Raw genomic sequence first — 19,182 nt, forward strand, 5'->3', positions numbered from 1 at the left:
ATTGGGGATATAAAAGAGTTCTAGTGTCACAAGTACGTTTTGGGCGGGAATTGGGGGATAAGGGGGAAAAACGGGAACACAGATAATGAGGAAGCTGGGGGTAATTTAAAAATTTTATAAAGAAGACAAAGAACGTGCATATCTCGGCGAAGTCTGATTGGGAGCCATTTCAATTTAGTCCGAAATTCAGAGACATGATCATATTTACGTAAACCGAATATGAAACGGATGGCCAGATTTTGTAGGCGCTCTAGTTTGTTAAGCAGCTCTTCAGTAACATCCAAATAACAAACATCGGCATAGTCGAGAAGAGGGAGTAGTAGGGACTGAGCAAGCATAACCTTGGTGTTGAAAGGTAAGAAGAATTGAAGCCGCTTGAGAGAATGATAGGAAAAGTGCATGCGTCGACTAACCTCATTTACCTGTGGTATCCAGGACAGTGTACGGTCGATTATCAGACCTAGGTTCTTTGTGTTTTCAGCATATGCAAGACTCACTCCATCATACGAGACCTTGGGGAGATTATTAATATCTAACCTGCAGTAAAGTCGGTTGCTACCTACAATTATTGCCTGTGATTTCCTAGGGTTTACAAGCAAACCAAACGCATCAGCCCAAGACTTCACCACAAGAAGATCCTTATTAATAGATTCAATGGCAGATTAGATATTGGCTCTATCAAAATGTCTATAAATTTGTAAGTCATCTGCGTATAAGTAGAATGGAGGAGAAATTAATTTAGTGAGCTCGTTTATGAATAGCGAGAAGAGAAGAGGTGAAAGTACACCACCCTGAGGCACCCCTGAAGTCAAATGTACTATAAAGAATATTTCATTGATTCATTAATTAAAAATTATATGACCAATATAAAGGAAAGACACAAAATCAATTATTAAAGATTTTTTTAACTCTACTCTTAGCTCCGTGAGCTTTCACGCTACCTTGCCCAATGTCAAGGGTGCTGGTGAAGTTATAGGTACATAGGACTTATCAACTTATGTCTCTAGGTAACGGGCGCAATGGCACTGCCCCTCAGATCTTTGCTATTTAAAGACCTGAGTGGCAACAGTTGCAGTAACTGTGACGGACGGCCGTGTCGCTTACCACTGGGCAGAATTGTTTGTCATTTGGTATCAAAAAAAATAACATATTACCACACCCTGCTGCAGGAACAGATTCATAAATGCATTTAATATATTCCTAGTCCTATTATTGTTGTATACTTTTTGCCTATCTCAGTAATTTGTATAAAATGACATCATTTTCAATTATTCAATAAAAAAATTAAATAATCAGGACTCCCCTCAATCTTACATTAATTTATTATCATCGTTAAATTCTCATTGTCATAATAGGCTTCATTAATTAAAAATGTCTTTAATTTGCCTATATTAAGTTTAATAATGTTGATGCTTCGTGGTAAAATATCATTGTAGCACTAGGATAGTAAGATAGTTTTGCGATAAAAAGTTATTTGGATGAAACACTAAAATTTTAAAAAACAATAAAATTTTGAAAATAAGTTTATTTACTAGTGAAAATATCACATTTTTTGACGAGCTAATTTGAAACAGAACTTCCTGGACAGTAGACCGGTAAAACTTTGGGTCACCTTCCTTACAACCCTGATTAGACACCGTGTAACTACTTCCTTTCTCCTAAAATAAAAAATCAACTCAATGGGATACAGTTTTCTTCGCCGGAAGACGCACTAGCAGCGTTCAAAGAGGCCATAAAAGAGATATCTCTGACTAACTGGAAAAAATGTTTCGAAAATTGGTTCAAACGCATGAAACTTGGCGTAGACAGTGGTAGAGTATTCTTTGAAAATATTTAATAAAAAAATTATGCACATATAACATTTTTTTTAATTTCTCAAAACTTTCACACGTATATTGTAGATTTATTAATTATTTATCCTTATTTATGAAATTTCTCCAGACAGATAACTCGGTTTATGCTTTATCGAACTCGTCCACGTAAAAAATAATTATACCGGAATTTATATGAGATGAGACGGTCTGGTTTACACACACATGTGACATCTACAAATCTGATCAACGGAATTGACGAATTTGCAACACTTTGCCGAATGTCGTTGACCTGGTCAAGTCAGCTGACAGCAACCTCGACGGAGCCTGATAGTATAACGGTGTTATTTGTAAGCAACTATACTTTTTTACGTATCGAGATACAAATGGAAAGATGATTTGAATATTATTGAAACATAATTCAATATCTTCTAAATAACTGACGTCACTAGCTTGTAATTTGTGTCAAACACGATAATGTGAAGTACAGTCCCCTGAGTCCGCTACCCAGGGCCTCTGGGGCCAGAGCATCATCCTCTCAACTGTGAAGTTCAGTGGACGCAAAACCCCCGCGGCGCATCTGTAGGTAGGCTCCGCAGCAACACCATACGACGCGACTCTCGTCCACGCGGATGCGCGTAGAGTGTCTCTCTTCATCTCTTCAGAGATGAACACCGACGACACACCGAACGGGCTACGGCAATGGCGGTAGGATACCACATGAGATTAGCGATGGCTACGAAGATTCTTCTTACTTCTTCAAAGAAAAATCTTTTCCGAGAGAAGTAGGTAAAGTCGTAAATTATATTCAATATGGAATAAATAAATAAACAAGGCATTTGTGCAGTGAAATCAGTAACAACTGATAATTTCAGTGCCTTTAAGTTTAACATTTCGTTTTTGTTTAATTAACAACTTCTATTGTAATTTTCTCTTAGTTTAGCTGCTCTTAATGGAGATAATAAGGACTCTATAATATATCTTACAACACATGTAGATAGAACGGCAATAAAAAGTTACTCTCTTCTCATATAATTCGCATGCACCTACATAATAATGGTGTTGATTTGTTAATATAAAAAAATGGCAAAGTAGCTATCTATAGGCGCTGTCGAGGCAGTTTGTAGACAGGAAATGAAAGACATCTTCGTGATTAGCTCTTAACTTAGCTTTAAAATACAAGAGGAAGGCGATTGAGGCATATTTTTAAAGGTGAAAAAACAACTCCTTTATGATGGATATTTTTATATTTTAAGTCTCCTATAATTCTACTGAGAGTTTCACATTTCACTCAATATTGATTGTTTATTGACCGACTTGCAATAAACAATAAATATCATGTAGGTAGTTACATTATCACGTAATAATTGTAGCATCTTATATCGCATCAGGTTAGTGTGTTACTACAATATTTCCTAAAGTAAAATTCGCCTCGTTAATTAATAAAATGTCCTTTATTGCAGACAAAAAACAATTAGGAGTTTCAAAATGGCCACCGTAAAGAATTTCCCGCGAAAAAAGCAGAAAATTAGCAATTTATATATATATATATATATATATATATATATATATATATATATATATACTCCAATTAGGCGCCTTGGCGACAACATAGAATATGCAAATGTACTTTCTAATATGTTTTTAAAGTATGAAATACAAAATCTTTCGTGGGGTGCATTGAAAATGCAGAATACTGTATTTGGACCTCGTTTGCTTAAACTACTAAATACAATCATTACCACTACCCGGACACCACGAAAGTGTTTGCAATGTCAATTACAAACTATATAACAGTCAGATATTCGGAATACAAATTATATATATATTAAATCTTTACGTATTAATTGAAATGTAAATACAAAATTGCTTATAGGACGTTTACGGGTTTGTATCTCCATTTCACAAATCGATATCGGTATTCTATCAATATCAAGCGACGAGGTAACGAGTTTTCTAACCTACACTAAATACTGCGTTCCCCACTGAGCCGATTTTGGTCTCGCCAGTGCGGTCCTGTACGTAATTATTCCATACTTTTGCCTCATCGCGGTACTGAAATGAGTACATATTACGCCGTTTACCCTTTCGTTATAAATATCTGTATCGTGGAATAAGCACGTTTTCTTCTTATTAGTAGAGGTCGAAATAGTATTTACCTAAATATCAAGGTAATAAGTTATACGCATAGAGTACATAATACCTACATCTGAAATCCCGAAATCATTGTAATGTATTTTTTCCGTCTTTTCAACTCTTGAATGAATGAATGAATGAAATTTTCTTTATTGCAGATAAAATTACAATTAAAATATAATAAAATAGCTTAAGTATAATAGTAGTAGTAAGTCAATGTGCAACAAGCGGCCTTATTACTATGTAGCAATTTCTTCCAGGCAACCTTAGGATAGACATTTCGGATATGCAAAAAGGGGTGCAACCAAAGAATATCATCATAAGTACACAACATAATAAGTAATAATAAAAATATATACATATCCGTAGATAGATATGCATATACATACAAATAATAATAATATTATTAATACATACATAACAATAAATACACAATAATATTAAATGATTATATACTTTTAAAGTAAAAAGAAAAATGAAGTATAAATGTAGGAAATAAATGAAAGGATAGTAGAGGACAGACGAAATTTAGGAGTTGAGGAAGTGATCCTTGACACGTTGTTTGAAGGAATCAAGAGAAGGGGATCGTCGAATCGATTCAGGAAGAGAATTCCACAATCTGATCGCAGAAATGGTAAAAGAGTTAGAATAAAAGTTAGAGGTATGAGAGGGCAAGTTTAATAAGAGAGTATCAGAGGAGCGAAAGGGACGACAGAGTGTAGAAGAGTGGAAAGTAAAGCGATCTTTAAGATAAGAAGACGTAAAGGGATACAACAGAATTGAATAGAGAAGTGAAAGGATATGAAGATCTCTACGCCGATGGATGGGCAGCCATTTAAGTTGTGCGCGAAATTGGGAGACATAATCAAATTTACGTAGTCCGAAGATGAACCTAACACACATATTTTGGAGCCAACTCTTCCATAATGGAACAATACACTTTCCAATTAATTTTGTGTCTAAGTACTTTAAGCCTCCTATGTCTATTTTTTTTATAATATCAAGTGATGAGACAAACAAGTCGTGCGCCAGATGGTAAGCAACACGCCTGTCTATAACAGTTGCTGTGCCACTCAGAGCTTTAAATCGCAAAGATCTCAGATCTTTTTCGTTATAAATATCTGTATACGTGGAATAAGCATGTTTTCTTCTTATTAGCAAAGATCGAAATAGTTAGTACTTTTGCAATAAATAAATAAATAAAATATTTTTTACTATAACTATTTTATTTATATTTCTAGCATATTAGGGTAAAACCGGGGTAGATGGCGATAGTTTTTTCTAAACGCTGTCAAAATAAAATTTTAGATATTACATTGCAAACTTTTTTGTTATTAAACTTTGAACAATTAACTATTACTTATTTAACTGTAAAAAGAACAAATTGTCTTGGGATCAACCTTAAAATTAGTTTAATAAAAAATTACGATTGGCCATTTCTTCCGACGTGTCCGGGTGTGATGACCATAGGACTATGGGTAAGATGACCAGTAATTATTTTTAGACTTAGATAGGTCTTTTATGTGGTGTTTTGTTTTCTAAGCCTTCTTTTTTCTTCGTGTTTCTCAGTTTTCGTGAACCCAAAAGTGGCACACGACGCATTGGAGCCAGTCTTCGATGAGGGGGTTTCATAGCAGCAGCAACTTTAATGGCCTGTGTATGATTGGTATAAGTTAGTGATATGGCCATCTTACACCAATTTTTATTGGCTATCTGTCCTAATATTCTGAGAGAGGTGGCCACACTTAAAATTTAAACAAGAAAAAACACGACATGTGAAATTCTGAGCTTATAACAAAGCATTGGATGTGGTCTAAGAAATAAATACACAAATAATCCACATTTTTAACCGACTTCAAAAAAGGAGGAGGTTCTCAATTCGACTGTATGTTTTTTTAAAATTTTTTTTGTATCTTTTTTGTTTGATAGGGGGTACTTCCACAGTCGTCCCATTTCATTTTGAAGCAAATCATCTACCTCGGTGGGTGGCTGTGTCACGCAAGAAAATTCATTTTTATAAATAGCGCCTAATTTTAATTTAGGAGCAATTACTTTAATGGTTGATTTTGCTATTTCTCCAATTCAAGGCGTTTTTCTCTCAATATACTTTGAGTAGTGAGAACCGATTTTTATTATCTCCAGTGTCAAGTCCTGTATAGTGGCGAACTAGGGTATATTTCAATAAAACTTAGCAAATAGACGTAATTCCACGTGTTTTTGATGTCGGTTTCTTTATGAAAATATTACGTCATTGTAGTGTAAAACATGAACCCTCTAAAACATTTTAGCATTTGTCAAAACAATTAACAAGGCCTTACCTATTTTTCTTTTTTTTTGTTCAGAATATTTGACGTACACTTGCACTTTGACACCACACGATGCGAACTGAGCAATAACTATCGCCATCCAGTTAGCGGATCAATGAAATATTGCGATTCGTCATCTGCCCCCTATGGTCATCTACCCCGATTTTACTCTAATTTTTCTCATTCCGGAATTTAGGAGGGAGGTATTATCGACTCTATGTATTATACTTGAAGCTTAGATGAAAAACTCCTGCTGGTAAATATATGTGTAGATTGTATCGCTACTCGCTTATCCTTTATACTCACTACAAACTATGAGAAAATAACACATCCGTATTATAGCATGTGTCATTCTTTGTGAGAAAATTGTGTAAAATTGCATTATGAGAGTTTTCGTCTTGTAAAAGCTTAATCATAAGTTATTGCTTCCTTCCTCGAGCTTATGTGATGAATGTTGCATTAACAGACGCTACCGTAGCACGAGCAAATCTTTATCGTGTGAATCTTCCGATTCGTATTGACTGAATTAATTACATTTCATTTTTTAAATGACATTGTTTACAATGAACAATTTTTAACAATCTTTCTATCGCTGTTATTAATATGATGCATAATCATGCATCATAATCTGTTAGCTGATGACGTCGCCAAGTCAGTCTGTTATAGTACCAGTAGAGCTCCTAGTAAAAGAATTCGTCCAGATAAGTACTGCCACCTTTCTTATTTCTGAAGGGTGCTTGTGAAATTACAGGCACATGGGACTTGTCATGTCTCATGGTGACAGACGCAGTGGTAGTACCCTCAGATTTTTGCAATTTAAAGCTCTGAGTGGCACTGCAACTGTTATGGACAGGTCTGTCGGTTACCACCACGCGCACGACTTGTTCGTCCCGTCACTTGATATTATAAAAAAACGACAATGGCCAAAGAGCGATGCTGGATTTATTCGTTGATCCAATACATACCCAAACCCATCACTTTTTTGGGCAATAGATTAGTGCCGGTCAGTATTATGCGAATTTATTTTACCTACAATGTTGATATCCAAATAAAAATCTTATTATGATCATCTGCCATATTGTATTGTCGTAAATAAATTCCATATTTTGATACGTTTTCCGTCTTTGCAGGTGTGGGCGAGAGCGGTCCGCCGTACAGGATGCCGCCGGCGCCGGACGCCGCGCTGCCCGGTGCTCCCGCGCCGCCTGCACTCCACACGCACTCCGCCAAGTTTCCTGTAAGTTATCATTGAATTGATCAAAGAAAAGAGCGGGGAACCGTCAATTATGTACAGTCGTCTACAACTTTGCATGGCATTTCGCAGGTTTAGAAATTTCACATACAATTTCGTAAATGGACATGATGTTTCCTTCATCACATGTCTCTTGGCTTTTAATCTAACATTTATCATATAAATGTCTAATCCAACAGTAAATAACAGTGATGAACAACTTCCAATAGGCCAGTCTACCAGATAGAAATCCATAGAAACGTGTGTGTGCGCATAGTTTTTGCAGCATCATCGCAGCGAAAGTGTTCATTGTTGGCGCATTTATCAGTTCTTTGTGACGTGCATTGAAGATAGGCAGTCATTGATGGTTAATGCAGTTTCCATTAACATTTTTTTAATGTTCTTTTTGTTGAATATTCTTGGCGTGTAAGCAGCAGAATTCAGTGTCTTGCAAAGGAACACACCGCGAGGTAACTTGCATTTAGGAAAACCACAAAAATCTTCTAATAAGTGAAGTTTCCCATCCACTTGGGTAAACTTTGGCTCAGCAACCTCCCTAAGGTTCAATTTATATTGCGGCGGAACGGAATAGAAACGATTTTTTGTTGATCCATTATTTTGAGCCTTAAAGACACCCGTACTAATTATGTATGTAATATTGTGACTTAATACAATAACTGTTCATTTATAATTCCCAAATAAAAAAGAAAAATGGGTATACATTGATTGTCATCTATGACTGCTATTCCGATTATTTTTTATTTCCTTAACAACAGATTGAACGCGAGGTGATCCTGTCGTCTAGCGACAAGAACTCAAAGGTGCCGATACTGCAGGACGCGAGGAAGAAGGGCAGACTTGGAGCCGTCGCTCCTGATACCCCGCCCAAGGCGCTGGCCGCTTGGACTCATGCTGAGGTAAGTGGAACTTGAAAACTATTTTAGAAATATCTCTGGCAAGTAGAACTATTTGTCTAAACCAAGCCTGTCCCTGAGAGATTATAAATGTCGATGGCAATCGCCACTGCGGCATAGTAAAATTACTTTTACAAGAAAATTTCAAGAGTAAGAGCGTCTCCACACTACGTCCGATCCCGTTCTGAATCCGAGAAACAACGGTCCGAAATGTCATAGGTGTCTGAGGTGCCAATTTATACTCTAAGTGTATAAGAGATATTCGTATTTTCTAGGTATATTATAAGTATATTTAAAATTTACATATTTTGATAGACAGTACGTAGTATATTTAATATACTTACTATATTTCTAAATAGGTATAAGACCACATAGAGAGAGTACGACGAATTTGTGTAAAACTGCAAAGTTGCCAATCACTTCTTTCGCTATGTACGATCATAGCGTATAGCGGTATAACTCAAGTATACGTCAGGCCCACTTAGATAATGACCAGTATGGCTATCCTCAAGATCAAGAGCATAACGGCCGTTGTCATTATACACTTCTAGTTTTACAGTATGGCTGAACAGACATTTCCATTTTAGTAGGACAGTCTCAATAAATTGTACTTGTTCTTCTTAGCAACTCGACAGCTTTGTTTTGACCTGCATCTCAATATTTAGCGATACATATTTTACTACGAGTAGCGTATAAAAGACATTTCGTGCAATTGTTAAGATGGACAAAATACAAGACAAAATACTAAAATGGTTAATTTTTAAAATAGTTTACCAGGAAGCTTCACTCAAAGCTACCTATAGTCCATTTGTCTAGGTAGTTAACTAAATGAAAACAATCTTGATACATCTTTTTATTGAAACACATACTTTACAAATCAATAGGTATTAAAATAGGCATGCTATTTTATATACAGCTAAGTATTTGTGTTTGAAGGTATAAACATATCAAGATTGTTTACAGTTAGTTAAGTATCTAAACAAATGGACTATAGGCCCACTTTATCTATGTATAACTGCCTTCGTGTTCAAACGGTTACCATGCCGGACTGCCACGCAGAGGTCCCGGCTTCAATTCCCGGGTCGGGAGAAATATTTATAATATGGTCTATGTTTATTTTTCTCGTGCCTTTGAGTGTAATTTGTGTTTGTTTATATGTATGTCCATGGAACCCGCGATACAGGGTTGCTAGGGGCTATGAGTGTGTGCATTATTATTATTTTAAAAGCTGCACTTAGCAGCGATTGTCAAACTACCTGTTAATTATTACTGTTATAGTTAATGTTTCGTACCAGTAGAGCTCGTTGTGATAGAATTCATCCAGAGAAATACTGCCATCTTACCTACTTCGGTGTTTCGGTTTTGAAGTATAAGGATGTTAGTGAAATTACAGGCACACGGGACTTGCCAACGTATGTCTCAGGATGACGGGAACTGTGGCAATGCCTCTCAGATCTTTGCGATTTAAAGCACCTGTACCTGTTAGAGATAAGCGTATGGTTTACCAGTATGCGCACGACTTGTTTGTCTCGTCGCCTCTTTATAGAATAGTAACAAATGTACTTAAATACCGTACTACCATCAATGTACATTCTTCTTCTTCTTCTTCTTATCGTATCGATGACATACATTATACTATTGTGGCCCAGAACTCAGCCACGCTAACCGCGTCTCTAGTAGCTGCCATTAAATCCTCAAGCGTGCAGATATTAGGGCACGCAAGGCATGATATGAGGTGGGCCATCGTTTCAGTCGCACCGCACAAGCAGTCCAGGTTAGAACTATCCGAAAATCCCCACCCAAACAAATTGACCTTGCTCCGACCAATATGAGTTCGAAGCCTATTCAAAGACGTCCAGATCGGCCATGGCAATTCATGTCCAGGAGGAGGACTCTCAGAAGGCGGGACAAACATAGATGGTACTCTTTCGCGCTAAAGATTGCACCTCGCCTGAGCCGGCTCAATGCTCAGAGGATCGATACATTTGACAAAACTTTTCCGGCTCCTAAGTCTCTGTTGCACTGTGAAGTGATCATGCATAGGGTGCCGAATGTACATTTATTAGGCCTATGTATTTGTCAAACAAAATCTAGGCAACTTTAATTTAGTCAAAACTAGATATTCTGGAAACACAAGAAAATACGAAATACGGCCCAAACAACGTTTTATTTGCTCTCAAATTCTTTGATAAATTACCCGGGTGCTGTAAAATAATTAAGTTGTAGACAATTTAAAATGAAATTGCATAATTTGTTAGTTACTCAATGGTACTAAAATATTGATGACTTTTTATTTGCTAACGCCAAATATATAATTTAACTAATATTTGTTATATATTTTACATCCTATTTTTATAATTTATAATTAAATTCTAATTGTTATTTATGCTGTTGTATAAAAACGTTAAATGCATGCTGTATCTAAGGTGAAATTAGAAATGTGTATAATATTCGCCTGCCGTTTGGTGTTTTGTGAAAAAGTTTTGGTGAAATGTGCAATCTTGTACTATATACTGTAATTCCTTTTTTGTGAACTACATTTTTCAGATAACAAATATCTTGTATTCTTGAAATGTTTTTTCTTGGTAAAGAGACACAATACTGATGTAGACCAAACTCTCCAAAGTCGGACTGTCAGTTTCAACGGTATTATTTTCCATGAATTCTCTACGATCTGGTCACTTTATGGAATGAAAGAAAAGTACAGTGTAGCAACTATCAATCAATACACTCGAATAATAAAGTATGAATTTCGAGAAAGTTACTTATTTTACGCTTGACAGAGTTTTAGGATGTAGATACGATTTGCAGGAAAGTTGCAAATGTCCAATACATAGAGCTAGCTATGATTAAACGTTCTTCAAACAATATGTACGTAATAATTGCCTCGCATGTTACACAATTATAATTTTTAATAATGTCTTAGATAATCTATATCAGTAGCTTGTAAACGTAATGTAGTCTGATATACCTAATAGTGGCTTGTAAAAATGGGGTTCGGGTGCTAACCAGGAGTAAGCTAGACCAAAAAAAATGTACATACAGTTTATTTAAAGCTATGAATAAAACGTACATGAAAAGCAGATAAAACGATGTCAAATCAAAGAAAAGGCGCCAAAAATAAATATATTTAAATCTAGAATTTCAATCTAAAATAAACGTATAAAAAAGACTTTAAAAGATTTGTAGCGACTGCTGGGGTATTGTTTCGGACTCTAAAATTGAACTTCGGCATTCTATGACTACGATCTGTTTTAGTTCCGTATTCGAATTGACGGTGGCGCCATATTATTTATCCGCGTTATTGCTTTTGTGTATGGACCATTTTAGTGGCGCGACGTAGCTCTCAAATCATTCGAAAGACCCTCATGATTACCAAAGACTGCTAATCGTGGCGTTTTGTTGCATTTGTTTGTATCTATCTGTGTCTGATTGGAAAAAAAAACCGCGAAAACTTCAGAATTTTCGTTCGTGATTTTGTAGTAGAACATATTGTCGGAGTAGCGTCAGTCGAAGTTCAATTTTAGAGTCATTGTTTCGGTACACTTATTACATCGAACAGTACACTTATTACATATACAGTGACACTAATTAAATAGTCAGTATATTTGGTATTATACAATAATCAACCCTTAATAACTAAACCAATTATATTCTAGTGGATTTCGTAGAACACGACTGCATGGGGAACTATCGCAAACTTGCCTACTTCTTCTTGGGATTCGTCTCCTATCGGAGGTTGCACAACATCACGGATACCCTGACTTTAAAGGCTGCCGCTCTAAAGGGCGAAGTGGTACTGCAGCCGAACCATTGCCTCGTTAAGCAGGAGTTACCAGCACTTAGTGTTCCAGCGATTTTGTCTTGGATGTCATCCTGCTGGAGCTGGAGTAATTTGTAGTTACCGTTCCTCTTGACGTAGCCGAAGTACAACATCTTCCTGCACTTACCATAGGTAATATCATGTAAAACACAATGTAACCTTGAACCAATGTATGAATATTTTTTGAAACAGTACATCCCATGTCACTAAGGAATCCATGGAGATTACATTTAGTAGGTAAGCAAAAGTCAATACTAGATAAATACTTGGTACATAAGAGTCAATTACGTGTCACCTCATAATTGTGATCTACTTACAGTTATTTGGAGTTGATTTAAATTCTGAATTACTATGTAAAAACGTAAATTGAAATGGAATGGAATCCATAGATTCATGGAGATTACAATTGGTAGGTAAACAGAAGTCAGTACCAGACAAATGTTAAAGTTAATTATGGGCCACATTACAATTGACATTTCCTTACAGTTGCTTGAAATCAATTTAAGTTTAGAATTGCTATATAAAAACGCAAATATCTAAATTCCCTATAAAATTGTCAAGTCAAAGCTTGAGTTAGGGGCAAGGAACTCAATCGTTATGCCTGGCCTGTCGTCACGCTCATTACCCGTCAGGAAGGACGCCCTTGCGCCTACGCTGACCATACACTTAATACTGGACGTGTAAGGTGGTTTGAGAATTGTAATTACTATTGTTGTAATAAATTCTCTTTTAACCCCGCTGTGAGGATTTATTAAAAAATAAAACTCGTAGCCAGAAGTTGAACGGATATTGTTTATTTAAAAGTGTATTCTTCGAAGACGTGCCACCTGCTTATTTAGGAACAAACCATGAACTTGACAGGTATAGCCGGTATCTTTCGAGTGTTTTTTCTTAATCTAAAATCCAATGAAAATTTATATTTTAAATCATCGTACAATGAATAACAGTGAAATCTTTCGAGTACTTAGTAATCCTGTTATCTATATGCCAGTCGTGTTTCTTATATCTCTTATATCTATCGCACTAAATTCCATTTCAATTTATGAGCTCTAAAAATACACTTACATTCATTGTCAGTGCCAACATACTAAAAGTATGTAACACATGGCAGTAGATAATTTATCAACCAAACATGAAGTGGCTATCAACTGCACTGTTAGTTATGAGTGGCCATTTTCGAAATTATATATAAATATATTTACAATTAGAACTTGTATTGCTATACTCCATAAAATTTTGCTTGTCGACAAAATTGTGCAAAAACAAACAATAAATATTTTACGTATATACTTTACCACTCGTTAACATACGATCATTGAAATCCACAAATCATTTAGGTATAAATTACTTTTCAGTAAATTACACTAAGATATTATTAAAGTTTATTTTCACAGGGTTACACGTTGAAGTTACGTCGAACGGAATATAAAAATTGTACCTATTGGTACATATCAAGAATGGAGATGAGATCAAACTCTTCCAGTAGACAAATAGTTTGGGGATTATGTTGAAAAATGTTACTGATATTAATTGTTTGTAAATTACCTGTGTTGTTTTGAGTTACGATATGTTATTTTCTTTTTTGCTCGGTTGTTGTTGTGTGTATTTTATGCTCGGTTATGGTCTATGGAAATGAAACTGAAAATTAACAAATAGTAATGTCACGTTGGGCGGACCCTATTAATAAATTATGGACTGATTTCAATCATTACCATGATGTAATGGCACTGATTGCAATATATCATTAGTTCAGTCGACATATTTTAATATCGATTCTCGATTTTACTGATCTGTCCCATCACTATTTCGTAAATTTTGCCAAGTGTCATTCCAATTAAGCTTATGGAGTATACAATTTCATTATTGGATTTATTTACTAACATTTTCACATTACATTTGAAATCATACCCACTTTCTTGAGATTTTTGCCCTATATCTTATATTCAAATTGCCACAATACAGTGCACAAGTCATAAGATTACAATGTACTAAACGTAAACGTACGCAGACTTCAAATGTTTATTTATTTACGTGCACGCAGTGTTTTCCAATCTCTTGCCAAATTCCATGCACTGACTCACGCGTCCAATGCTCCCTTACCCCCCTTCCACCTATCCTTGTATCTCATGAATCACTAGATCCAAAACGTGACATCAGTGTGACGTCATTCGGCGGATAGCGTTCGTAATTTCGACGCACCGTTGCAAGGACTCGTTAGCTCAGTAGGTTAGAGCGCCGATATAAACAAATTGCTTGACCATCGGAGGGCGGAGGTTCAAATCCTTCACGAGTCAAAGAATAAATATCCGTTTGTGTTTTTTTTTATTCCCACGAACTCGCTGTAGTGTTCTGTAATAATCAAATATCAATTTAGGTTGAACATACCTACGTAAATTTCAAGAAAGTATAAATAGAATACATAATACCTTCATCTGAAATCTCGGAATTACTGTATTTTGTTCAATATTTTTGTTATGTAACTAACAGTTGATTTACTTGGTTAATGTATTTAGAAGAATGTTGAAAAGAAAAGCTTTGTAATCGTAAGTAAATATAATATTTTGTTCGAGTTTTTGCCCTTTAATAATAATAATCATGCATAATTAAGCCGGGATTGCAAAGGTGGTATTGTGCTCTCTATGTGTATTACATGAATTCAGAACCCTACATATTACATTGTTGTACTTTTTAAGCGTTTCTCAATTATTTTTTCTCTTTTTTTAGATCTATACATATTTAATAATTGGTCCAATGTTAGAATTATAATTTGTAACATTGCTATTGCAATATTTATTAATCTTATCGTTTTCGGACTCATATATAATATCGAGTGATAAAGACATCACCACCAAGATACCTATTTAGGTAACAAGTCATGTATTAATAACTATAAATGAGAATAAAAACGCATGTTTAAAAAACTTATATCACTTCACAGTACGTTAGGTATGTTAAAATTACACCCGAAAACTACGATGGGAAAAAATTATACCCTAAAACTACGTTGTGAACAAACTTAATAGTCCGGATTCTTTAACACTGTATTTACAGCACTTTATTTGACTTTCTGTCTGCCGATCGATAAAGGCCGTCTATAACTGTTTTTATAAACTCGACTTATAACGTTTTGACTCATTCCAAGACCGCACCAGATTAGTGACGCATTAAATGACGTCACTTTGTCGAATACTATTGGGTTTTTCGTCGCCTCGCCTGTAGACTCGTTAGCTCAGTAGGTTAGAGCGCCGATATAAACCCAAAATTTGACCATCGGAGGGCGGAGGTTCAAATCCTTCACGAGTCATACCTGTTTTCTTTTTTTATAAACTTATGTACTTTTTTTTAACATGCATACTATTACGCCTCTCTTGGCGTCGAGTGACATTAATACCTGCTTACTATAAACGTTTGGGTTGCACGATAGAAGTCTCCGTACGACTATATTCTGTAATCTGTGGTACGACGTAACAATCGAATGTTTGACGCCTATTCAATAAGGTTTCATCTTTTGACATTTAACGTGACTATGTGATGCCAATGATTTTTTTCATGTCCTTTATCTGTGCAATGACCATAAAGTTCTTGCCAATGAAATGAACCTTGTGTGTAATGTGTGTCAAAAGGGTCGATTTTTCATATGGAGTGGAAATACAGTTTTAGTGACAACTAGCAACTTTCAAACTTTCTTCTGTCTAACGACATTTATTTTACCCTAGTTGGCAACACTGACCTTACTAAAGCCATTGGCTAATATCTAGCCATGGCATTTCTCTGCCTAGTAATTGATCTATTTGTGTTGTGTTCTAATTAACCTCAGCATGTAAGAAAAAAATACTGTATTACTAACACTATTATGGGTCAAATGGTCTGAAATAAATCTATTCTATTCTTACTGTGAACATTCATGAAGACGTACTTTTTAACCAACTTCAAAAAAGGAGATGGTTCTCAAATCGACTGTATTTGTTTTTATGTGTATGTTTGATGATTGTTTTTTTGTTGGGAAGGGGGTAACTTAGGGGTCCATTTAAATTTGAAGAAAATATTCCACCCCTAAGAGTGGCAAACTATGGGATGAATCCGGTTTCGCGAATTTTCCGGTAACCGATTACAATGAACCTTGGCAAATAGATGTGATTCCTCAAACAAAAAACAAATGACGTTGTCCAGAAGTAACGTTTGGTCGAAATTTCATAACCTCGAAAGTAATTTTGAGAGGAAAATGTTTTTTCTTTTAAACCTAACTTAACCTAAGCTAATCGTGTCTTTGCGATAAACATTCAACATATCCTGAAAGACCAACTGTTTCGTTATAATTCCGTTTGCGGTGTAATGACTCCGTGAAAACTCCGTGGCGGAACGGTTACCATGCCGTACTGCCACTTATTTTTATTATAACTATACACTAATTCATTAACTGCGCACCTAGGTGTCAATAATCGCTCTTTTGTATATAGCTTAGTTATATAATAAAAGGACATCTATCCATATCGAATAGGATAGACGCCTCGATTTTTCGCGGTATAGGTGCCCAGGACAAAGGACAATACAAGAAAGTTAGGAAAAAAAATGAAAAAATATATTATTTTAGTGAAAGACACATAAATGATAATAAAAAAAAGTAAGTAAAAGTGCCAAAAAGACAAATTATTCACAGTTTTAAAATGGTTTAACAGCGAACATTTTTGTATAGAATGTTTTGATAGCTACAAAAATACGAATTGAAGTAGGTAGTAACTTTAAATACGTATATATTTATTATTAAAGATGTAATATGTATATACAATATATTAAAGATTACAAATAAAACATTTTATTATGAATTTTACTATTTTATTCTAAAGGGCATCTATCCTTCTTAGTATTTTCATGGTGTGGCATCTATACATATAGGTAGGCATCTATCCTCAAAAAAATAGGTTTGCAAAAAGTCAATTTCTTCAAAATCAGTAAATGTTAGCGGAATAAAATCAAGTATTAAGGTAATGTAAAAGATTACACTAGTTATATCCATAGGAATTGTTCATGGTAAACTAATAATTTTTAAATTAGGAGGCCCTTTCAAAAAGTGCATCTATCCCGGTTTTACCCTAATACAAAAAAAATCACAACAAAAAAAATTACATGTACATAAAAATTGCATATACTTTTACCCTTTAAAAGTTAATTTATTGTCTTACATACACGAATGAAATATATTCAAACAAATCTATTATTCCTTTATTTATTTACATCCCGATGAGCAAGTTAGAACAAAGGAGGTCGATAAAAATTCATAACGACACCTCGTACGCGCTATTCGACGAAACAAACGGTGGTGCACGATATGCGGACTACCTACGACGATTTGGGTTTGTTTTGTCGTTTTTGTTTATTAAATTTTCACTCTTTGAGCGAGAAAACTTACTCAGAAGGTTTCAATAAATAATTAGATCATAGTTAGCCTTCTTCGTATCGTATCTATGACATACACTGTACTATTGTGACCCAGAACTCAGCCACCACGCCGACCACGTCACTAGTAGCCGCCATAGGACACGATAGGAAATGGACAATCGATTGAATCGCACCACAGAACCATCTAAAAATCCCCACCTGAACAAATTGTACTTAATCCGACCAAGCTAGTTGGCTTTATATAAGTTCCACTGCTGGGCACATGCCTCATGTACCCAATGCAGATTGGAAACTACACACACATAATTAAATTGCTTTGCAGATGTTAGCAGATTTCTTTAAGGTGTTTTTCAGAAAAGCTCATAGTGAATTTCAAATTAAAATTAGATATATAGACAGAATCTTTATTCACCACCATAGCAAATAGATACACAGACACATGATACAGACATTTACTTAGACGTAACACCGTAATTTATTCTGCAAATATCTCTCTTGAAAGCCATTGCAATAAAACTGACTCAGCATAAATGACGCTGCCCGCGACGCTGGTATTCTGCCAGGACTCTATAGGACAGAAACGCCACTCGTAAAACCCAAAACAAAACCAATTTAATTCGATTCAAATTCTAACCAATTCAAATCAATCCAATTCAATTTAATTCCATTTCATTTCATCCAATTTATTTATTTATTTTAAGCACGCTATCCACTCATATTTACAATTTCTGCATGTGTAGAAAATACTCCTGCAGCTTCTGCTTGAAAGTTCTTTATGTGACGCTATTTCGGATAAGAGGAGGAATATTGTTCCAACAACTAGTGGCTAAGCGGAAACTCCCTCTAAATGCTGCGTTACTATTGCTATTGCCGGGTGGTTACAAGCAGAAACACCCTTGTCGACCTTGCTCCAAAGCAAGAGTTTACCGTGGATGACCAAGTGAGTTTCTCATACAAATAATAAGGTATGTGAGACTGAACAACATCAAACAACAATCCAGCCAGATGCAATTTAAGGCGCCCATCCAAAACTTCGCACCTTAATATATGTAAAGCTGTCTTTTGGGAGTGACCTTAGATAGTAAACACCAATGGTTTCCACATATATCTTCCTTGGGTAGCAGATTAAGCTCTGCTGCATACACAGGCCGTAGAATACGTGAACTTACCGATGTTGCTACTGCTAGACTAGTTTACTTTAGTTACTTCCATAGTATAATGTCCTACGGGATTCTCATGTGGTGTAAAGCGGCATTTAAACAAACCATATTTGTGTTGCAAAAACTAGCGATTCGTTCTGTGTACCGTTTAGGTTCTCGGATTTCTCTCAGATAAAAGGTTAAGGAGTATCATGACTGTGCATCTCAGTACATTTACTCATACATAATTTCGTTAAGAAAGAGAATATCCATAATATTAACCTTAGAACTAAGTCCAAACTCATGGTACCACGTTTTCGCTTAACTAAGGTAAACGATTCTTTTATGGGGAACTGTATACGTTTTTACAATAAGATTCCGGAGCATATATTAAGTTAACCATTTCCTAAGATTAAAACTTACAT

At 35.4% G+C, this 19,182-nt stretch overlaps 1 protein-coding gene across 2 annotated transcripts in view; it reads left to right on the forward strand.

Moving 5' to 3' along the window:
* Positions 1 to 19,182, forward strand: part of LOC113239067 — a 54,889-nt gene that overhangs the window by 14,155 nt on the left and 21,552 nt on the right. For both annotated transcript variants that reach the window (XM_026475937.1, XM_026475944.1), the window contains exons 2-3: positions 7,384 to 7,490; positions 8,261 to 8,401. In XM_026475937.1, the coding sequence (XP_026331722.1) occupies positions 7,384 to 7,490; positions 8,261 to 8,401 (248 nt within the window). The remainder of the gene's footprint in view (positions 1 to 7,383; positions 7,491 to 8,260; positions 8,402 to 19,182) is intronic.

The sequence above is a fragment of the Hyposmocoma kahamanoa genome, unplaced genomic scaffold (assembly GCF_003589595.1).
Source record: "Hyposmocoma kahamanoa isolate Upper Pololo Valley unplaced genomic scaffold, ASM358959v1 114, whole genome shotgun sequence".
Classification (NCBI taxonomy): domain Eukaryota; kingdom Metazoa; phylum Arthropoda; class Insecta; order Lepidoptera; family Cosmopterigidae; genus Hyposmocoma; species Hyposmocoma kahamanoa.